The sequence below is a fragment of the Nycticebus coucang genome, chromosome Y (assembly GCF_027406575.1).
Source record: "Nycticebus coucang isolate mNycCou1 chromosome Y, mNycCou1.pri, whole genome shotgun sequence".
NCBI classification, from domain to species: domain Eukaryota; kingdom Metazoa; phylum Chordata; class Mammalia; order Primates; family Lorisidae; genus Nycticebus; species Nycticebus coucang.
This window is the reverse complement of record NC_069805.1, coordinates 28,602,143-28,626,196: the sequence shown is the minus strand read 5'-3', so window position 1 is coordinate 28,626,196 and position 24,054 is coordinate 28,602,143. Positions and strand designations below refer to the sequence as shown.

Sequence of the window (24,054 nt, the reverse complement as noted above, 5' to 3'; positions counted from 1 at the left end):
ATTATTATGATCCTCCCCTTTTTCAGGTGCAAAAACTGAGGAGGAAAGACAGTGAATAATGTGCCCATGTGAAGCAGGAACTGGGGCAGCTGTTGTTTTAAACCAGGCATTGTGGCTCCAGATGCTGCCTCTCTGAACTACCAAAGAAACCCATGATCCCGCTTTACAGGTGAAACCTAAATGCCGAGATTTAGCTCCAAGCGATCAAAAAGAAAAATGTACATGATCATTAATAAACAACCAAAAGACAATTTACTTTGCAAATTCAAATATTTCTTTTCTGAATCTCAAAATAGACACAACACTAAACACAGAGAGAGATTAGATGAAAGAGATCTAAATGAGCCTCCATTACCAACTTCATTGTGAAGGTTGATCATTTGGGACCAAGTTTGGCACTGGCCCTCTGCTTTGCAGGGAGAATCTTTTCTCCCCAAATGTAGTCCTCTAGCACACTAGTCCAATCTTTCTGCTATTTGTTTCCACCCACTGAATATGTAGCAAACATCCTGCACCCACTTTGTGGTTGGTAAATAAATCCCTGTAGTTGGATTAGTGAAGAGGTCTCAAGGATGTCCATTATGCTTTTATAAATTGTAACTTGTTTTCCAGACTTCCTTAACCTGAAGTCAATTAAGATACTGTTTACACACACAGTTTGGCTAAAATTGGGGATGGGGAGATGTTTCAGGAAGGAAAGAGGGAGTCTCGTTTGCTTTCAAAAAACCAGCAGTTTATTTTATGTTTTAAATACATGCAAAACAAGAAGCCACACTGAAATTTTCACTTTCTGGTATCTAGAAATAAAACCCAATTCTGTTCCTTGAAGCCCTGAATAAAAAAGCATGTCAGCCTTTCTTTTTCGTTTTCTATTTCTTTTTCCTTTCACCATCACTATTACCATCAGGCTGTGTCACTTGCTAAGAGCTTTTGCACACACTCTTCTGCATGATGCACAGGGATGCAGCCTCAGGAAGTCTGATCCTGGTCACTGATGGTCACTCCAAACACACAAGTGTGTCCATATACCTGATCAAGGCCTAGGCTGTCCTTCTTTCATTTCCTATCTGACAGCCATATTGTTGCAGCAATAACCACAAAGAATCAGAAACCTTACCCAAATGGTTAAACTCTCTAAACTCTTTCCCCTCACCCGTATCAAAGAAGCTTAAAAAGCTGGAATGTGTAAAGAGAAATGAGCATCCCTTCAAAAAAAAAAAAAAAAACCTCTTTTTTCTCCTCTCTCTGCAAACACAGACAAGTTTTCAGCATATTATGTGTCATGGATAAACATCTCTTTTGAATCTTCAAAACAAGAGGTTAATGTCATGTCCAGCATTACCTTGAAGCCCCAAATTACCTCAAACACATTCAAATGATTGAACTGGCTAGGCTGCCACCATTGTGGATTCCCAGGAGCAAGGAGAGCACCTGGGTCTCAGCTTGGGCGACAGCTCCAATTCCAGCACTTAACAGCTGCATGCTCTTGAGCAAGCTCCTAATGCCAAGACTTCAGTTTTCTCATCTGTCAAAGGTACTAATGCTTGCATATTTCTAATAAAGAGAGGCCAGGTCCAACAGACCAACACCGTTATCTGTGGCTATGGCCATAATGTTGGCTGCTAATTCAGCATTCAAGGACAAACACTCCTCATGGTGGATGAGGATGGCAAAACACCCCTTTGATGCCCTGTCCTGTACATGGCAAAAGGCTCCTATCATAGAGAGAGCTGAAATTCCTCAAAGTGTGGATTTCACTGGCATCTAACAACCTTTATGTGGGAATGTGGCAATGTGTAATTTATTTCAATTAAATTTTGTTTCACATCCTCTTTTGCAAGTCAGGAATATGGGTCAGATTTTTCAAAAATGGGACAAAATAAAGAATGGAAAGAAGTGGCAGGGTCTGATCATTGCATTATTAGCAGCCCAGTGTTTGCATGGCCTGGGTGGAAGCCTATCTTTGGAATACTCAGCTCTGTGGAGTCCTCCTTGCCCACAGAATCACAGACTCACCATTTCCTGGCTGAAGGGCCTATTTTTCTGCTTTAAGTGAAATCACTCAAATCTCAAAAGTCATTGGAAAGGACTGACTTCCCCTCCTTAGATGGGAAAGATCAGATAGACTACTCCAAATAAGTTTCACTAATCAAAAGACATGATGTAATGTAATTAGTATTTTACAATTAATGGAGAATAGATGGAACTAAAAGCCACCTGTCTCTGCAACTCTCAGTACATCTTATAATCACGCGATACATCCTCCTACCCTGGGGAAACACACCTTTGCCTCCAGTCCTCTGTTCATGGTGGGATCATGGGCAACTCCAAAACTTGGGGGTGTTCTAAGAGTTCCAATTATTATTTGATCTCCCGACTGCTCAGATTAGGAGTAGGTGAGACCCATGGCTTGGGGATTTGAAGATGTGGCTTTTCTGCATTGGGTGGTCCTCAAGCTCCTTCCTCCTGGTTTTCTCAGCAGGCCACAAAAGGCCACACAGGCTCCTTTCTCTTCCCTCCACTCTACTTTTCTGGGACTGCCCTGCCTTTTTCCTGTTTCTTTTCACGGTCAATTATGAACAAATCACTAACAGAAGACACAGTGGAGTGACCCCATCTTCAGGAAAGCCTCCTCTAAGACACAGTTAATGACTCTCAGAGTCCACATTGGCTAGGCTGACACCATTGTGGATTCCCAGGGTGCTATTCTTTTTCACACAGTGGAAATGCCATCAGGGAAGGGGGGGGTTCCAAGAGACTGTAGGATGGAAAGGGACCTTGAAGACTTAGCCACTTCTGCTCCTGAGTAATTAGGAGCCATCAAATGAGAAAAAGTTTGCAAGAGTATCCAGCCTCCTAAACCAGACAATAGGCTGGCTTTCCGGAATCCTAATGATGACAATAGGAGATAGAAGATCAAGGAAACCATTTAACACTACTAGCATCTACCAGGCAGAGCGCTGCCCTAAAACCTGCAAAGAAGAGGCCTTCAGATCTATGGAATAGATTAGAGAATCTAGAGAGGAACCCAGCCACATACAGCCATATGATCTTGATAAGCCTAACAAAAGGATCCACTAGGAAAAATAATTCTTGTTTAAACAACGATGCTGGAAGAACGTGTCAGCCACATGTGAAAGACTGAAACTGGACCTGCACCTCTCACCACTGAAAAAGATTGATTCTCACTGGATAAAAGATTTAAATTTAAGACATAAAACAAAAGAAAATGTAGAAGAGAGCGTGAGGAAAAAACACTTCAAGATATTGGCCTTGGGAAAAACTATATGAGGAATATACCCATGGCAAATCTAGCAACACTACAAATAAATAAATGGGATTGGATCACGCTAAAAGTTTCTGTGTAGCTAAGGGTACCACAAACAAAGCAAACAGATAGCCTTAGGAACGGAAGGAAATTTCTCCTGTGATGAATCTGACAAAATCCTGATAACTAGAATTTACAGAGAACTCAAATTAATCACCACAAAAAGAGCAAACAACCCCACTTCTATGTGGTCAAGAGACTTGAACAGAAACTTCTCTGAAGAAGACAGATGAATAGCCAACAAACACATGAAGAAATGCTCATCGTCTTTAATCATCAGGGTAATGCAAATCAAAACCACTCAGGTGAAATACTACCTAACTCCAGTACAATGAGCCTTCATCACAAACTCTCAAAACTGCAGATGCTGGTGTGGATGTGGAGAAAAGGAAACACTTTTACAGTGCTGGTGGGATTGCAAACTGATATAAACTCTATGGAGGTTCACATTGATCTCACAATCCTGTTATTAGACATCTACAAAATCATTTTACCACAAAGACATTTTTACCAGAGTGTTTACTGAAACTCAATTCATAATTGCCAAGTCATGGAAGCAACCCACATTCTCATCAACCCATGAAGAGATTAACAAATTGTGGTATATGCATACCAATGAATACTATTCAGCCATAAAAAGATAGAGACTTAACATCTTTTATGTTTACCTGGATGGAGATACATTCTTCTTAGTAAAGTATCTCAAGAAAAAAGTCCTATGTACTCAATACCAATATGAAACCAATATATAAACAATTACACCCTTATATAAATGACAAAAGAAAAATATAGTCTAGAAAGGGGGAGAGGTGAAGAAGGAAATGGGAGGGGGATGTGGGAAGGGCAGTTGATGGGAAGAGAGAAGGTATTTGGTGGATTCCACCTAATGTGCACAATGATAGAGTGTTTAGCAAACCCCCTTGATGAGGGGTTCCTCTACATCTTGAACTTTACTTTGGAAGTGAGAACAATATAACCTAAAAATTTGTGCCCTCATATAAATTTGCAATCAAAAATTTATTAAAAAAAAAAAAGAAAGAAAAGAATAGTGGGCTAGAGACACCAAAGAGGGACTCTTTGCACTTTATGCTAACAGCTGTTAGGCTGTGCTTTCTGCTGGGGACACCCGCATCCCCACAGCTCACATGCTCCCTCCAGGAAGTCCCCTCTGAGTCCTCAGCACTTCTGGCTCCACCTCCCTTGCTGGCTCCACCCCAAGCTCAGTGCTGCCTCTTGGCTGCTTATTACTCAAGCTTTTCAGCACCTGGCAGAAACCTAGCACACAGATCTGCCTAAAGCTTGGTGAATCAGGACCTTTCTGGGTTTCTTTTCTTCAGAAAAACCAAGTAATGACCCTCCTGGGCACTCCCTTCCTTAAGGTAGATGTTACCTGTCCATAAAGGATACAGGCCTATTTGTCCCAGATCTACAAAGGTTGCCTTGGGGTCCGCACAGCTGGGATGGATAGCCCCCCAGCAGGCCAGGGATCTGTAGGGATTGTAGAAAGACATTTGTCAAATGGGCCTATTGAGGGACAGCTGAGTCTACAGATGGGTCTCCACCTTCTCCCCTCTTGTCCTGGTATAAGAGAGCAGAGCCAGGATCGTCACCCGAGCCTCCAGACCTGTGAGTGTTTCCTTTACTCCACCTGACAGCATCCACCCCAGCCTTGTCCCATGTTCCCTGGCTTTCCCTGCCTCCCCTTAGTCTGAGTCTTTCCCAGTGGGTGAAGAAAGACCAGATGTTCAGGTGGCAGGAAGCCAACCCACCTGAGCATATAGCATGTAACTTCGGTTCCTGACCTGGTCTGGGTGGAACTGGGCACATAGAGCCAGGCCCTTTTTGTCACAAGGCCAGCAGCTCTGGCTGACCATGGCTCGTCAGCCAAACAGCTTGAGGGCCCAAAGCCTTTTGAAAGTTCCCAAGAAGCCAGAAACATATTTTTATGTGAAATCCCTAGAGTTCTAAACATCAACCACCAATTCCAGGCTTTCGGAGGCTCTGTGTGAGTCAAGCCAATCAAATCTGCAGATTGTTAGGAGTGGACACACACCTGCCCTTAACCTTCCTGCTGAGATTGCCTGCTGCAGCCACTTCACAAGCACGGGCCCCCCGGCACCCACTTGACAAGGGCTCAGCCTCCCCCATTCAGGGTGGGACTGTTTTTGCAGGAACCACACTCAGTCTTGGCACAAACACCTGGGGCCTCCAGCCCAAGGCTTTGCTGGTCTCCCTCCCTAGTTCCCTGGTCCCTGCAGCAGCCAAGAAAGACACTTCCGCCTGCTCTCTTTCCTTTCATCACCCTAGGCCTCACTCAGTAATCTAGCTATGGCTGTGAAATCACTCTGTTCAGAGACATTTATGGAGCAGTGGTTAAGGGGAAGAAGCTATTGATAACCCACCCCGTGGATGTATTAATTTTCAAAAATAAAAAATAAGGCCAATGAATGGATAAAGAAAGTCCTGAGCTTTTATTGAATGCCCATTTTGCAGAGAGATTTAAGGCCTGGTCAGTCACTCCACCCTTTCTTCTGCATGGAAGAATAAATCATGTGTTCTTCCACAGGCTCTGTGCTCAAAAAGGTACAGCCACTCTACAACTATTTCCTGGGACTAGTTAAATACTTGGTATGTATTTCTCTTTATTTTTGAATAAATATTTAACTGACAGATGGCCAGAGAACAAAAATCAGAAGTAAACCCCAAAGCAGTAAGGGTCTAAGGGTTTGAAGAAGCCCAGGGGGCTAACAAGGAGCTCTGAGGAATCCTGGAAGTGTCAGTAGTGGAGGATGGCACAGTCCTCTTCTCCCCTCCAGAGATTTTGCTGCTGAGAGGTCCAGTAGCAGAAGATCCTGGGTGTGTACCCTTTACCCTACATTTCCCCAGTGCCTGGGAATAAATAAGAACCATCCATTACAAGAGACAAAATGCAGGTCCCTAGGCCCTCAGCATTTGGAATTCAGGATGTGTGGTAGCCTTCAGGGGGTGGTTCTCAGCATACATCTGATTTCTCTCGAGGCTCCCTGTCTGGCCCCAAGGTTCCAGCAACCAGGATAGTGACTCTGGAGGCTACCAGCTCTGCGCAGGATCTACAGTTTTGAAAACACCTTGTAGGTGTCTGTGCCTACAGCCAGAGTCAAAGGCTGGACTGTACCATCTCTCCGTTCAGCTACACCAGGATCTGAGTCTCTTTGACCCTGCGCGCGCGCGCGCACACACACGCACACGTGCACGCGCACACGCACACGCACGCCCATGCACGCACACACGCACACACACACACGGTGCCACTCCCAGGGAGCATGCACTGAAGAAAAGAATAACTATTTAATAAATGGTGCTTAGAGAACTTGTTAGCCACATGTAGAAGATTGAAATTGGATCAGTACCTCTTACCACTGACAAAAATTGAGTCCTGCTGTATAAAAGATTTACATTTAAGACACAAAACCAAAAATTCTAACAGAAAGTTGAGGAAAACTCTTGACAAATAGACCTGGGAAAAGATTTTATGAATAAGACTTCCTTGGCAGTTGCGGGAACATCAAAAATAAATAAATCGTATGTCATTAAGCAAAAAATCTTCTGCATAGCTAAAGGTACCATAGCTAAAGCAAACAGACAGCCTTCAGAATGGGCAATGTATTTGCATGCTATGAATCTGACCAAAAGCTGATAACTAGAACCTACTGAGAACTCAAATTAATCAACAAAAAGAGCAAACAACCCAGTCATAAGATGGGAAGAAACTTGAACAGAAACTTCACTGATGATGACACGTGAATGGCCAAAAAACACATGAACAAAGACTCATTGTCCCTAATCATCAAGGAAATGCAAATCAAAACCTCTATAGATATTGCCTAATTCCAGTGAGGTTAGCCCACAATACAAAATCCGAAATCTGCAGATGCTGACGTGGACGTGGAGAGAAAAGAACACTTTTGCACTACTGGTGGTAATGCAAACCAATTCAACCTCTATGGAAAGAAGTATGGAGAATTCTCAAATAACTAAAAGTGTACCTTCCGTTTGATCTCACAATCCCATAACTAGGTATCTATAAAGAAGAAAAACAATTATTTTACCATAAGGATATTTATACCAGAATGTTTATTGCATCTCAGTTCACAATTGCCAAGACATGGAAGCAACCCAAGTGCCCATCAACTCCTAAATACATTATCAAACTGTGGTACATATATAGCATGGAACACTATTCAGATAGAAGAAAAGATGGAGATTTTACATTTTTTGTGTTTACTTAAATAAAGTAGAAACACATTCTGAGTAAAGAATATAAAATTGTAAATTTGTAACGTAACAGTGTACTACAAAAACACAATTAACTGAACTTACTACAAGATTACATGTTATACAGATAATACAGAAAACATGTCCTTCCCCTCCCCCTCAGTTCTGAGAGAATACAATACTTACAATAAAGCATTAATAATTTCAAAATTTTCATTGAAAAAACATCCATGAATACTAGATAAATCGCCATGCACATAATCTAGAGAACAGAGAGAAAATAGAAAAGTTCCTAGAAACACACAACCTCCAACACTTAACCAGAAAGAAATGAAACTGAGTAGACCAAAAAAAGAAAGAAAAGTGAGATTAAACCAGTAATGAAAAATCTAGTCAAAAAAGAGAAGCCCTGCACAAGATATGTTCATAACTGAATTCTGTCAAACCTACGATGAATACTGGGTACATATAATGTAGAAATTATTCCATATTATTGAGAAAAGGGAAACGTCCCCAACTCATTCCATGAAGCTAATGTTATAGTCATACAAAAGCCAGGAAAAGACACAATGATAACAAAAGAAAAGTAGAAACCAATATCTTTTATGAATACAGGTGCAAAAACACTCAAAAAAAAAACCTAGCAGTCTGAGAAAAACAGTATACTAAAAGAAAGAAAAAAAAAATCAAGCGCCAAGATGACTTCATTCCATATGCAAGGATAGCAAACAAGGCATGATAAAAACCCTGAACAAACTAGGCATAGAAAGAAAATATCTCAGAATTATAAAAGTCATATTTGGAAAACACACAACTAACATATTCAACGGAAGAAAGTTGAAAGCATTACCCATAAGAACTGGAGTAAGACAAGGATTCCCACTATCACCACTCCTTTTTGACATAGTGCTAGAAGTCCTAGGCAAGATAAAAAAGAAGAGAATATTAAGGATATCCAAACTGGTAAAGTGGAGGTCAAACATCGCTTTTTTCCAATGATATAATCTTGTACCTAGAAAACCCCAAAGGTTCTACCAAGAGTCTTCTGGAATTAATAGATAAATTAAGCAAAGTCTTAGGATAAGAAGCCAATATACATAAATTAATACCATTTCTATATAACAATGACAGTTAAGCCAGGAGTCAAATCAAAGACTAAGTAACATTCATAAAACAAAAACAAAATAAAATAAGTAGGGATATACTTACATGCAAGTAAGAGAGTAAAATTTCTCTAACATGGAAAACAATAAAACTCTGAACAAAAAAGTTGCAGAGGATATAAACAAATATCCAGACTTAGTAGAAACAATAATGTTAAAATATCAAGACTACCTAAAGTGATTAATAAATGCAATGCAATCTCCATCAAGTTGCCAAAGTCATAATTCACAGATAAAGAAAAAAATTATTTTATACTTTGTTGGAGCCATAAAAGAGCCTGAATCTTTTTTTTTTTTATAGTTGGGGATTCATTGAGGGTACAATAGGCCAGGTTACACTGATTGCAATTGTTAGGTAAAGTCCCCCTTGCAATCATGTCTTGCTCCCATAAAGTGTGACACACACCAAGGCAAAAGAGCCTAAATCTTAACCAAAAGAACAAATCTGTAGGACTCCCAGTGCCACACTTGAAGCCATACTATGAAACTATAGCCTTGTAGTTTAACAAAAACAGCATGGTATTTCTACAAAAATATGGAAATACACCAATGGAACGGAGGACCCAGATATAAAACCACCTACCTTCAACCAAGTTATCTTTGACAAAGCAGGCAATAACATACACAGGGGAAAAGAAGCCCTATTTAATAAATGGCTCTGAGAAAAATGTATTGTTACATGCACCAGAATGAAGTAGGACCACTAGATCTCACCACTCAAACTCAGGATATACAAAAGATTTATGGCACAAAATCATAAATATTCTAGAGGAAAATGTAGAAAAAGCTCTTCTAAATATGATTCTAGGCAAAGAACTTAAGAAAAAGACCCCAAAGGCAATCATGGCAAAACCAAAACTAGGATTTGTTTCAGCTAAAAAGCGTCTGCACTGCTACAGACACAATTAACAGATCAAAATAGACAACCAACAGAATGGAAGAAATAGTCACAAATTACACTTCCAATAAAGGACTAGTAATTAGAATTTACAAATAACTCAAGCAACCAACAGGAAAAAGACAAACCATCTTATAAACAAGTGGGCAAAAAACATGAAAAGACAATTCTCAAAATAAGAAAAAATGGTCAGTAAACATACGAAAAAATATTCAATTTCATGACTTATTAGGGTAATGCAAATTAAATTCACAATGAGATTATCACCTTATTCCAGTTACAATGGAATTTATTAAAATTCCCAAATCAATAGGTGCTGACATGGACACAGAGAGAAAGGCATTTTTGTATGCTTTTGGTTGGAGTGGTGATAAATTTGTAAAACTTCTATGAAAATGAGAATGAAGTTTTCTCAAAGAACTAAAGTAGACCTACAATTTGACCCAGCAGTCCCACTACTGGTTATTTTCCCCCAAAAAAGAGAAATTATTTTACCAAAAAGATACCTGCATTTGAATGATTATTGCAGCACAATTCATTATTGCCAATATGTGGAAACAAACCAAGTGCTGACAAATTCATGAGTGGACTAATTAAATGTTGTATATGTATTCCATGGACTACCACTCAACCACAAAAAATGATAAATTAATACCTTTTACAACAATCTGTATGGCACTAGAGACCATCCTTCTAAGTGAAATATCTCAAGAATGAAAAACAAACACCACATACAGTCACTATTAAATTGGAGCTAACTGATGAGCTCACATGTGCATAGAAGGAAGTAAAAGTCTGTGGAAATCAACCAAGAGAAAGGGGTAGAGGGAAGGAGGCAAATGGACTAAGCCAACCTAGTGGGTACTGTGAATACCATATGAGTGATGGGCATACCTATAGTCAGGACTGTAGCATCACAAAAATGATCCATGTAACGTGAAATATTTTTACACCAGTAATATGTTGAAACAAAATAATCCATTCATATTTGTGAAAATATAAAAAATCTTCTAATCTATTTTCAGTCCATAAATACCCAGATGGATTTTTAAAAGAATGCAGAAAGGGAGGCTCCATGATGACAGACTAGAGACATTTCTTCATCAGCTGATCTCAGTAAAATTGATGAGTGGACTCTAGTTGCCTCCATCTTCATTGTCCTGTCCAGAAACAACATTGCAAAGGCACAGTGAGACAGAATGTAGCACCAGGAGCATAATGTTAAGAAGGGTGAGAGGCACACATGAAAAGCAGATGCAAAGGACTGCAGCAACCCAGGGAGAAAGCCTGCATGTGGAATCCCTGGGGGACCAATTTTGCAGGTGATTTCCCCACACCCCACCATGGCATTCTGTAGGAGTGGACTGGGGATTGAACTGAACTCTGAGAGGGCCTGTCCATTCATGCCTGAGGACTGATATGAAACAAGCAGGAATATAGGTCCCACAGGATGTGCAGGTGCACTGAAGTTGGCCTTTTGTTGAAGGGTTGGAGAGAGTATATTCTGCCTCTTAGGGACAAAGCCAGGGCCTGAACCCAGGCTATCATTTTATTTATTTTTTTTATTTTTATTTATTTATTTATTTATTTTTATTAAACCATAGCTGTGTACATTAGTTTGATCGTGGGGCACCATACACTTGGTTCATAGATCTTTTGACACATTTTCATCACATTAGTTAACATAGCTTTTGTAGCATTTTCTTAGTTTTTTTGCTAAGACCTTTACATTCCACATTTACTAGGATTCACATATACCCTCGTAAGAGCCACTGCCTGGGCAGATCTGACCTGGAGCCTGTTCAGTGGGAGGCCTGGCAGCCTGGCCCCCATTGCCTAGGGAGACTGACAGGCAGGAGTGGATAATGCTAAAACCTTGAGCTGGCTGGCACCCAAGGGAGCCAAGCTTGGAGCAGCCTCACAGTATCCCATTATGTTAATGCTTCTGACTCTAGCAGTTGGAGCTACCCTAGGGCTGACTTCCTTGGACACATGGGCAGAGGTGAGCAGATTATGCCTATGACACTGCCCCATCTGTGGCTGCAGGGAACTGTTTGGATGGCAGAGTCTTCCCCGCCTCCTCACCTCACAGTCTGGCATAAGCTTTAGGAGTTTGCCTCTACCACCCCCATGGGGATTCACCTCTCAAACAGTTAGCTACCAAGCCCAGAATAACATCAATGAATCAGGAAAACAAGACTGGATCTCTTTGGCAACTAGCTGATAACATCCCACCCCTACCACATGCAGAATACAGAGTACTGGGGTTTTTTTTCCCCTCTTAACCAAGAAGTGCCACCTATTGTCATTAGGAAGAAAAGGTTTTTTCTTTTTATTATGCTTTTCCTAATCCTGGAGCATTACTTATGGACCACGCAGTACAAGTATTTTTAAATTTTTTCCTTTCTTTAAAACTTTATTGTTTTTTTCTTTTTTGTAACTTTATACTTTTTCTATTTTCTTCTCCCTTTCCTTTTCCTTTCTTTTTTTTTATTTTTCTACTTTTCTCATCTTTCTCTCATAAATCTCTTAAGTAACAATCAAGATAATCTCTCTCTTTTGAGTGTTTTTGTGTTTGGTTTTTTGGAAGACCATTTCTCTAAGGCCTCCATGGCAGTGTTGCAGCAATAGTCTAGCTTATGGTGGCCTTCAACACCTGGATTTGGAAATTCCTGGTCCTGTTTGACCTCCTGAGGGGCTGCAACAGCTGTTCCTCACTAAGGTTCATGTTTTTGTTTGTTTGTTTTTTCTATATTTGATGGAAGTAGGGTCTCATTCTGGATCAGGCTGGTCAGAATCATCTAACTTTGGGTATTACACCTGCCCTAGAGCCGCCAGATCACTGATATTGCTGGTATGCTTCACTATGCACGGCCTGTTACAATTATTATCATTAGCTTTCTTCTTTATATCTCTCATTTTCTCATTCTTTTACTCTCCTTCCTTTTCATTTTTTAATCCTGGTACCAAAAGGCAACTTTAATCTCAAAGCACAGAAACAAAGAGGCTTAAGGACAACTAGGAAGTGCGAAAAGTTAAGTAGTGGAAGGAAATAACAAGAAGTAATAACACATGCAGAGGATCCAACAAATAAAAAGTATATCAACTTGAAAAACTAGAATAGACCAATCCTGCAAGGCATTACCAAGCTGCTATTAAGAATGAAAAGACAAAAAGAATTTAGATTATAGATGTCCAAGGTGATGAAGAGAATTAAAGGGCAAGTGGAAAGTCACCAAATGGAAATAAAAAAACTGACCCAAGAAACAATCAAAAGACATGATGAAATTAGAAAAGAGTTCAAAGTATTGAAGGAGTCATTCAAGGAGTTTAAAAATGCAATAGAAAATTTCGATAACAGCATAAACCTTGAAGAAGAAAGAATCTTAGAACTTAAAGACAAGGCTCTTGAGCTAACTCAGTTATTCAATGAGGCAGAAAAGAGGAGAGTAAAGGTCAGGTGTGGTAGCTCACGTCTGTAATCCTAGCACTCTTTGAGGCCAAGGAGGGTGGATTGCTTGAGCTCACAGGTTTGAGACCAGCCTGAGCCAGAGTGAGACCTCATCTCTAAAAATAGGCATTGTGGCGGGCACCTGTAGTCCCAGCTACTTGGGAGGCTGAGGCAAGAGGATTGCTTGAGCCCGAGAGTTTAAGGTTCCTATTAGCTATGACACCACGGCACTCTACCTCAGGTGACAAAGTGACATTCTATCTCAAAAAACAAAAACAAACAAACAAATACAAGAGAGTAAAAGAATAGCAATCTTAGAGAATTATGGGATTTTATAAAGTATATAAACATACAAATTATAGGATACTCAAAAGAAAGGAAGAGTGACCCAAAGACACAGAAGACCTATTGGAGGATATCATAAATGAAAAATGTTTAAGTATTACCAAAGATTCAGAGATACTCCATTGATAATTATCAAATCCCAGTTTATCTCAATTCAAACAGAGCATCTCCTAGACACATTGTAAAAAACTTGGCCAAAATGAAATAGAAAATTTTGAAGGCCACCAGGAATAAGCACCAGGTGACCTACAAGGGCAATTCCATCAGAGTGACAGCAGATTTCTCAGCTGAAAAATAACAAGCTAGAATAGATAGGACTCTCATTTTCAATATACTCAAACACAACAACTTCCTGCCTAGGATTCTGTATCCTACAAAACGAAGTTTCATATTCAATGGATATATCAAATGTTTTCCTTGCAAGCAATCATTGAAGAAATTTGCCACTATAAGATAAACTCTCCAGGAAGTATTCCAGAGTAATATTACACATTGAACATAACAATGTACCACAAGCAAAGAAATTAAAGGTCATAAAATAAAGGTCAAAGCCTAGCTTCCTCAAGTGATACAAGTGATAAATGTAGGTGGCAACCTTTACAAAAGAAGACAAACACAAATCCATCACAGTTATTAATTTCTCAATAAATGTGAATGGGGGTAAAGATGGCAGAGCACGGGTACAGCTTTTCTCTGACAACATTCAGCCCATCTGGTAAACTTGTTCAGATTGAATATGCATTGGCTGATGCAGCTGGAGGAACCCCTTCAGTGGGAATTAGAACTGCAAATGGTGTGGTATTAGCAACTGAGAAGAAACAGAAATCCATTCTGTATGATGAACGAAGTGTACACAAAGTGGAACCAATTACCAAGCACATAGGTTTGGTGTACAGCGGCATGGGCCCAGATTACAGAGTGCTTATGCATAGAGCTCGAAAACTAGCTCAGCAGTACTATCTTGTTTACCAAGAACCCATTCCCACGGCTCAGCTGGTACAGAGAGTAGCTTCTGTGATGCAGAAATATACCCAATCAGGTGGTGTCCGTCCATTTGGAGTTTCTTTACTTATTTGTGGTTGGAATGAGGGACGACTATATTTATTTCTGTCAGACCCATCTGAAGCATACTTTGCCTGCATAGCCACAGCAATGGGAAAGAACTACATAAATGGGAAAGCTTTCCTTAAGAAAAGCTATATTGAAGATCTGGAACTTGAAGATGCTATTCATACAGCTATCTTAACCCTAAAGGAAAGCTTTGAAGGGCAAATGACAGAAGATAACATAGAAGTTGGAATCTGCAACAAAGCGGGATTTAGGAGGCTTACTCCAACTGAAGTTAAGGATTACTTGGCTGCCATAGCATAATAATGAAATGACTGAGCAATTTGGAATTTCATCTATATACTTAAATATGTTTTGTTTTGCACATTTTTTGCATACTTACTTCTACATGGTTTAAACCAACTGATGTTTTTAAAATGACACTTATAAATTATAATAAACCATTAAACCCCCCCCAAAAAAAAAAACAAAAAAATAAATGTGAATGGCTTGAATTCCCCACTGATGAGACACGGACCAGATGACTGGATCAAAAGCACAAGCCAACTATATGCTGTCCTCAGGTAACGTATCTAACAGCTAAGGACAAAACAAGACTCAGGGTGAGGGATTATAAATCAATATTTCAGGCAGATGGAAATCAAAATAAAGCAGGGGTCACAATTTCAAGATACATTGGGCTTCAAACCACAAAAGATAAGGAATGATAAATGCCGCACCCCCGGCATCTGGCCGTGGTGGGATGGCTCTGTCCGCGTTGTAAAGTACGTGGTTAGGCGGTCTGTGCTCCCCGGAGCGTTACCCCCAGTTCCCCTGGCTTGCGACAGCAGCGCATAAGTTGCCTAGCATGCCTTTTAGTGAACGTAGGAAGTCATGAGGTGCGGCATAAAAGCCTAAGAAACCTTTACCCTGAAACCTGTCTGTTCAGTTGAATGACTGATTATTGCCTGATTGTTTTGAGAAACTAAGAATAAACACAGTGACTTACTGATTCACAATTAAACACAGCAAGAATGGCTGTGCCGAACTCAGTGGCTCTAAGTAAGCCTGGTCAACAGCACGTCCCTACCATAAATGTCAGTGACTTGAGACAATGTAGACACGGCAAACAAAATGTTCCATCACAATATGCACACCCACCATCCACGGTGCCTCTCACAGAAAAACTTTTCTCTAACACAACATGCATTATCACCATCTACAATAAAACTTTACTTAGAAAAACATCTTACTTCACTAATTTTCATATGTAACACAAATCAATAGAGTAGTTTAATGTTTAACAAGCAATTAACTATGAATTAAAATATAGTTACTAATTAGAATAAAAATATATAGAAGTAGTCAAGCATTATACATAAAAGAATATGTTCAGCTGTTTTTAAAAGAGATCATAAGAAACTGAAACCAATTACAGAACTAAGAGAAGTTACAAGCCTTGACATTCCTAGATAAGGGAAAGCAACCAGGTGTTACTAATGAAATCACCTCCCTCCAAAAAGAAAAACCTTGAAAATATATAGTGCATGATAAACCACATATGGAGACACAAAGATAATTGGAGACACAAAGATAATTTACAAGCATAAGCAAAATAATGATTACATTGTTTTAACCCTGGAAAGAAAATGTATAAATACCATGCTTAAAAAAGTAAAGTCACAGCTGCTTTCTTCATCACTCGGTGTGTAGCAGTCTGTCATTTTCATCCTGCGTCAACCTTTCAATCCACCTGTAACGTTCACCCTGAACACCCTCGGACTGAGACCCATCGACTGGCGGTCCGTGACAGATAAAAATGAAGTACACTATATACTGGTCAAGGGAACAATACCAGAAGACATCTCAATCCTAAGTATTTATGCACCCAAATTAATTAAATGTTTCCAGATTTACAAAATGAACCCTAACAAGTCTGAACAATATAATATCCTATAAAGGCATAATTTCTGGGGAATTCACACCCTATTGACAGAACTGGACAGACCCTCCAAACACAAACTGAGCAAAGAAACGATCGACTTTAACATGACCCTACAAAACATACCACCCCAATATTACCAAATACACATTCTTCTCATTAGCTCATGAATAATTTTCCAAAACTGACCACATCCTAGGACACAAATCAAACCTCGCCTAATTTAAAAGAATAGAAATTATACCTTGTAGCTTACAGACTACTATGGAATCAAGGTCGAACTCATTTCCAACAAAAACTTTCATTCCCAAAATCATAAAAACTAAATGATCTTACGCGAAACACAACTATTTCAAGAAGATAAAGGAGAAAATCATTAGATTTGTCTAACAAAATGATGATGAACAACCTCTGGGATACTGAGAAAGCAGTCATAAGAGGGAAATTTATTGCATTACATGCCCACAGCCAATAATTATAAAAGGCACAAATCAACAATCTAATGCATCATTTCTAGGAACTGGAAAAGAAAGAGCCATCCAATCCCAAACCTAGCAGAAGGAAAGAACCAAAATCAGAGCAGAAGAAAATGAAATTGAGAAGAAAAGAACCATTCAGGAGATTAAGAAAACTAAAAGTTGGTTCCTTAAAATAAATAAAATAAAAAATAAAATTGATAAAAATAAAAAAATTGATAAAACTTTGGCTAGTCTAACTAGAAACAGAAAAGATCTCTAATAACCTCACTGAGAAATGAAAGAGGGAAATAACAATAGATGTCCCAGAAATACAAGAGATTATCTCTGATTGCTCCAAAAATTGCTATGCCCAGAAATTTAACATCGTGGAGGAAATGGACTAATACCTGGAATCATACTACCTATCTAGACTTAACCAGGAAGAATTAGAACTCTTCAACAGACCGATATCAAGCACAGTAATTGCAAAAATAAAATAGCTTCTAACAACAACAACAAAAAGTCCTGGACCAGATGATTTTACACCAGAATTTAAACAAACATTCAAAGAAGAGCTCATACCTATGGGGCAGAATCCATTCAAAAACATTGAGAAGGAAAGATCATTCCCAATTCATCCTCTGGAGCAAATATCTTCCTGATACCAAAACCATAAAAAGGACCCATTAAGAAACACACACACACACACACACACACACACACACACCAATTTCACTAATGAATACAATCCAACAATATTCAAAATCCTAGCAAATAGAATACAGGTGTGGGACGGCGCCAGCGCCTGGGCCCGCGGCAGCTGGTGATAACGGTCCCCGCCAACTTCTCACTTCCTGGGCTGCCGTGGCGATAGCCCCGCGGCTCCTCCGCGGCTCCCCCGCGCCTCTCCGCGTCGGTCTCCAGCAGCCCCGCGCCACCGCCGCCGCCGCCTCCTCCCCGCGCGTCCCGGCCGAGTATCCGCCTTCCTCAGCCTCCGCCGGCCCGACTGGAGCGTCTCAGCGCAGCGAGCGGTGCCTCGCCGGTCGGGCCTGCCCTGACCGCGTGCGAAGACCCTTCCCGGCACAGCGGCCAACCGCCGCGCGCGCGCTGCCCCGGGGCGGATAGTTTGGCCAGCCGCCCGCGCCCCTGGCGGAGCCCCCGGCGTCCAGCCTGCCCTCGCGCACACGCGCTCGCCCGCAGCCCGCCTCAACCTGCTCCCCAGCCACGCCCCGCAGCCCGCGCGGCCAAGACAACCGCCGCCTGCCTGGTCTTGTGAGTCTCGTGGAGGCGAGAAGGCCTTGCTCCCTGTGAAGACCCAATTTGTACGCCGTCCTGGCTGAATTTGAGCCGGAAGTGGACGTCACTATGTCTTAAATTGAAAGCCACTAGAGAGCACAGATCTCCTTGTATTACAGGCGGAGCTGCCTGTGAAGCCAGGCACAGAGCCTCTGTGATGGTGAGGACCTCACGTGGACTGTAGGTTGTTTTCAGTTGGTCTTAACAGAGAAAGGAGAGGATGGTGTCATTTTAACTCACACAGGGAAGAAGAATTCACTATGTTAAATTGATACTTGACTAAGCAAGGAAACTTTACCCATGTGTCAGTTTTCCTTCATGTACAAACAGAAATAGCATTGTTCATTGTGTGACTATTCTCTGTGTAATTTAAAATTTAAAAATGGACGAAATCAGCTTCCGTTCTTAATTTGAAACAAAATGGCAAGGTCTACGGACTGTTTCCTATTTTGTCTGTCTGGAAAAGTTATCAAACCAGTTTCAGATTTAAGAATTATGAATTTTTGTCAGGAATAAAAAATGTTGGGACTGAGAGTTCGTTAAATTCTGAAATTACATGTCTAATTTTATAAATGTTGACAAATTCTACCTAGACATTTTTATTTTTAAAAAGGTAAGCTGGATGCAGTCCATGCTGTTCGGAACCTTCTGGAGGCCAGGAGTTCAAGACTGTTGCTTTGTGAATTAGTAACATTATTTGCCAAATGAAGATACTGAAGCCCCAAGACAAAACTTGAAAAAGAGATAGAAGACATCATCAGTGCTCTGGGAAAGCAGATGTCGAAAAACAGAAAACAGTGAATATACACTATAACCCACACACTCAGGCTTGTAGTCCCAGCGCTGTGGGAGGCCAAGGCGGGTGAATTGTCTGAGCTCAGAGGTTCCAGACCAGTATGAGCAGCAGTGAGCCAGAGTTAAGACCCTGTCTCTACTAACAACATCAAAAACAGCCAGATGTTGTGGTAGGCGTCTGTAATCCCAGCTACTGGGGAGGCAATGGGAAAAAAGCATAGCCAGAGGAAGAAGAAAATGAACAACAACAACAAAAAGAGTACGAAGAAGAATGAACAAGCAAGTTAAAATTAAAAAAAAAAAAAGAAAGTAATCCTTCTGATTAAGACTGTGCACTTGAAACACTGTAATTTCTATTTTTTAATTAAGTTTTATGGAAATGGCAGCCATTTTCCTTTTAACTCAGCCTAAAGGTTAGAGTTTGTGACTACAAACTTTCATTTTTTTTTTTTTTAATTTTTTTGTAGAGACAGAGTCTCACTTTATGGCCCTCTGTAGAGTGCCGTGGCCTCACACAGCTCACAGCAACCTCCAACTCCTGGGCTTAAGCGATTCTCTTGCCTCAGCCTCCCAAGTAGCTGGGACTACAGGTGCCCGCCACAACGCCCGGCTATTTTTTGGTTGCAGTTTGGCCGGGGCTGGGTTTGAACCCGCCACCCTCGGTATGTGGGGCCGGCGCCTTACCGACTGAGCCACAGGCACCGCCCGTGACTACAAACTTTCAATCTACAATGGATGTTTGCCAAAAGGCCCAGTGGATACAAACATCAAGTCATACCTCTGTACTATAATTAAGCATTGTTTCAAAGAGAATCAATTATTAGACACTCAATAAATAATTTTTGTTATATAAATAAAACAGATAAAGTGAAGACTTAAAAAAAGAACAGAGGTGTGCGTATATATGTATATACACATATATATGTGTGTGTATCTATATATACACAAAGATATATATAAAATGATCAAGTGGTCTTTATCCCATGTACTGAATAGAGTAAAACTGAAAGCATTTTCACTTACAACTGGAACCAGACAAGGATGTCCACTATTGCCACTAGTATTTAACATAGCCCAGGAAATCCTAGCTAATACAATCAGGGATGAGAATTGTATCAAGTGTATCAAAATGGGGACAGAGGAGGTTAAACTTTTGTTCTTTGTTGGTGAGATAATCTTATCTTTAGAAAACTTTAGGCACTCAACTACAAGTGTACTCAACTACACTTCCTAGAAGTGGTCAAGAAATACAGTAATCACTCGAGATGTAAAAGCAATGTCCAAAAATCAGTAGCTTTCATATACACAATAACAGTCAAGCTGTGAATCAAATGTAAGACATGATACTTTTCAAAGTAGCTTCAAAGAATATGAAATATACCTAAAAGATGTGACAGATCTCGACAGAGAGAACAAGAAAATACTAAGAAAAGAAATAGCAGAAGAGATGAATAAATGGGAGAACGTACCATTCTTATGGTTGGGAAGAATTAATCTTGTTAATGTCTATACTACCCAAAGTTATCTACTTATTTAATGCAATCCCCATGAAAACCCCAGTATCATAGTTTGAAGAACTTGAAAATACAATTCTTCATTTCATATGCAATCAGAAGAAACCCTGAATAGTGAACACAATTTTAAGAAATAAAAACAAATGTGAAGGTATCATTTTACCAGTCTTCAGGTTATACTACAAGTCTGTGATAATCAAAACAACATGGCATTGACACAAAAGTGGAGACATACATGCATGGAACAGAATAGAACACCTAAAGATGAAACCAGCCTCATAACATCATCTATGCTAGTGGTTCTCAACTGTCTTAATGTGCTCATTGTTACACATTGAACAAAGGGGTTACGACCCACAGGTTGAGAACAAAACAAATAAACAAAACAAAAGCATACACTGGGGAAAATAATCTCTACTTAATAAATGGTGTTAGAAAAACTGGTGTTAGAAAAACAGGTTAGCCACATGTAAAGACTGAAACAAAACCTTCATCTCTCACCGATTATAAAAATTGACGCATGATAGATAACAGATTTAAATGTAAGACATAAAATGATAGAAACTCTAGAAGAAAACATAGCAATACTCTGAATAATATCAGCCCGTAGAAATATTTTAAGAAGATGACCTCATTAGTAATTGTAACAACAACAAAATAAATAAATGGGACCTGATGAGCCAAAAATCTTCTGCACAGTTAAGGATACATTAAAGCAAATTGACAACTATGGAAAAAAGTATAGAGAATGCTCCAAGAATTAAAAGTGGACTGTCCATTTAATCCTGCATTCCCATTTCTGCATGTCTACCCCAAAGGAAAACAAATTATTTTACCATAAAAATATTTGCATTAGAATGATCATTGAATCTCAACTCACAATCGCCAAGATGTGGAATTAACCCAAGTGCCCATCAAATCATGAATGGATTAATAAAATGTGACATATGGGGTGGCGCCTGTGGCTCAAAGAGGTAGGGCGCCAGCCCCATATGCTAGAGGTGGAGGGTTCAAACCCAGCACCATACAAAACTGCCAAAAAAAAAAAAAAAGAATTATAAAATGTGACATATGTATACTATGGATTACTATTCAACCATAAAGAAATATGGAGAATTTACATCTTTTGTATTTATCTGAATAGATTTAGAGGATATCCTCCTAAGTAAATTATCACCAGAATGGAAAAACAAGCATCTAATGTACTTAATACTGATTTGAAATTACTAGATGAACAACTACATGCAAACATAAGAGAAAAACACAAATTCAAGAGAGGAAGAGGAGAAAAGAGGATGGTGGAAAAGAATAGGAAGAAGGCTGGCTAAGTTCTCACCTAATGGGCAATCTAGAGGGTATATGGAATACCTCCCAGGTAAAGGGCTCAACTACAACTCAAACTTTACCTAACAAAGCAAACAATGTAATCTAATTGTGTATGCTTATATTAATTTAATTTTTTAAAAAAAAGCCAAAGAGGCATTACTCTTCCTGATATAAATCAACTATGAAAATGGAAACAGGCTCGGTGCCTGTGGCTCAAGCGGCTAAGGCACCAGCCACATATACCTGAGCTGGCGGGTTAGAATCCAGCTTGGGCCCGCCATATTACAATGATGACTGCAACCAAAAAATAGCCGGGCATTGTGGTGGGCACCTGTAGTCCCAGCTATTTGGGAGGTGGAAGCAGAAATTTCAGCCCAGGATTTAAAGGTTGCTGTGAGCTATGATGCCATTGCACTCTACCCAGGGTGACAGCTTGAGCCTCTGTCTCAAAAAAAGAAAAAGCAAAGAAATGCATTCCTCTACAACAGAAAAAAAGATTTAAAAAATACAATGAAACAGAAGAGAGCTCAGAAATGAACCGTTATGTATACATTACATCCCCCCAAATACCCATGAACACAAATGGAAAAAGTAGAAATGATAATAAAAAATCATTTCAATAAATGTTTATGAATGTTATATATCTATGTGAGAGAAAAATGAAATTAGACCCGCTTTTGCACTACATACAAAATATATCTTAAATGTACTAAATACTAAAACATAAGAAATACAAGTGTCAAACTTTTAGAAGAAAATGTAAGGGAAAGATCACGATATTGGCCCTGGGACTTTTTTTTTTTGGAAGTGACAACAAATGCATAAGCAAAAATATAAAGAAGAAGGTGGCGCCTGTGGCTCAGGCAGTAGGGCGCCAGGATGTGGCGGGTTCAAACCCAGCCCCGGCCAAAAACCACAAAAAATAAATAAATAAATAAAATAAAGAAGAGAAAACTGAGATTACATCAAACTTTGAAATTTCTGTACATCACCAAGAACATTGAGTGGAGTAAAAATTCTTCCTAAAAATGGGTAAAAACAGATGTAATATACGTATTTAATAAGAGTTAATGTTCAGATAAAATAAACCATGACCAAAATTTTGGAACAAAAAGTTAATAACTTCCTTAAAAAATGGACAATGAATTGATCTGGCATTTCTGCCAAGAAGACATACAAATGCAAGAAGCATATGAAAAGATCTTCAAAAATTACTAATCTTTAGAGAAAGTCAAATCAAATCAATATGAATTATCATTTCACACCCCTTGGAATGACAATTATGAAATTGTAAAGTACTGTAATAATGTAGAGAAACTGAAACCCATGCATACTTTTAGGAAAAAAAAAAAGGTACACACTATAAAAAAAAAGTATGGATGATTCTAGAAATTAAAAATGGAATTGGTATATCACCCAATAATTTCACTTCTGAATATTTATCCAAAGCATGCAACGCAAGACCTGGAAAAGATATTTGTACACTTAACGTTCATTGTAGCATTATTCAAAAAAGTTAAAAAGTAGTAGAAGCAACCCACATGTCCTGAAACTTGTAAAAAACATTATTGTGGCATATTACTCATTATTTAAAATGGAAATCCTGTTCCCTGTTATCTTAAAAATAAACCTTGAAACATGTTATGTTAATTGACATAAGGTAGTAAGAAAGCAAAGGAGAGTATATGATTCCAAATATATGAGATATCTTAAGTAGTCAAATTCATAGAAACAGAAAGTAGAATGGTGTTTGTCAAGGACTTGAGAGAGGGTCAAATTAGCTGTTGTTTATTTAACAGATACTGAGTTTGAGTTTTGCAAGACGTAAAAATTCTAGAAGTATTTTCTACAGAAAGTGAATATACTTAACAGTGGTAAACTGTACAATTAAAACATTTACAATGTCAAATTTTATGTTTCTACCATAAAGATTTGTTAAATGAGAACTAAAAGGGAAACAGAGCTATAAAACTTTCTAAAAATTACCTTTAAATTACAAGTGTTAGTCTTACACAAACATAATACAGATGAATCAATAAAAACAAGATGAATATATTAAGACTGCATAACAGAAGTCCTGACTTATTTCTATGATTTACTCACCTGGAAAGACTAAAACAACCATTTGAAAAAGCCAAAAAAACAAATTTTTGAGGTAAGCCATGAACCAAGTCTGCTGGGGTTCTGACCCAGGGGCAGGGTTTGTTAAGACCTGTGGATCTGGGGGCAAAAGACTG

At 39.3% G+C, this 24,054-nt stretch overlaps 2 protein-coding genes across 4 annotated transcripts in view; one reads left to right on the top strand and one right to left on the bottom strand.

Annotated features, from left to right (window-relative positions):
- Positions 1–6,021: 6,021 nt before the first annotated feature.
- The window catches only part of LOC128578950 (zinc finger protein 100-like), a 52,764-nt gene continuing 34,731 nt past the window's right edge, over positions 6,022–24,054 (bottom strand). For all 3 annotated transcript variants that reach the window (XM_053581286.1, XM_053581285.1, XM_053581288.1), the window contains one exon: positions 6,022–6,217. In XM_053581286.1, coding sequence (XP_053437261.1) covers positions 6,047–6,217 — 171 coding nt within the window. In that variant the 3' untranslated portion in view covers positions 6,022–6,046. The remainder of the gene's footprint in view (positions 6,218–24,054) is intronic.
- On the top strand, positions 14,106–14,820 carry LOC128578948 (proteasome subunit alpha type-2-like). Its single transcript, XM_053581284.1, has one exon. The coding sequence runs from the start codon at positions 14,106–14,108 to the stop codon at positions 14,808–14,810; it is 705 nt and encodes a 234-aa protein (XP_053437259.1). The 3' UTR covers positions 14,811–14,820.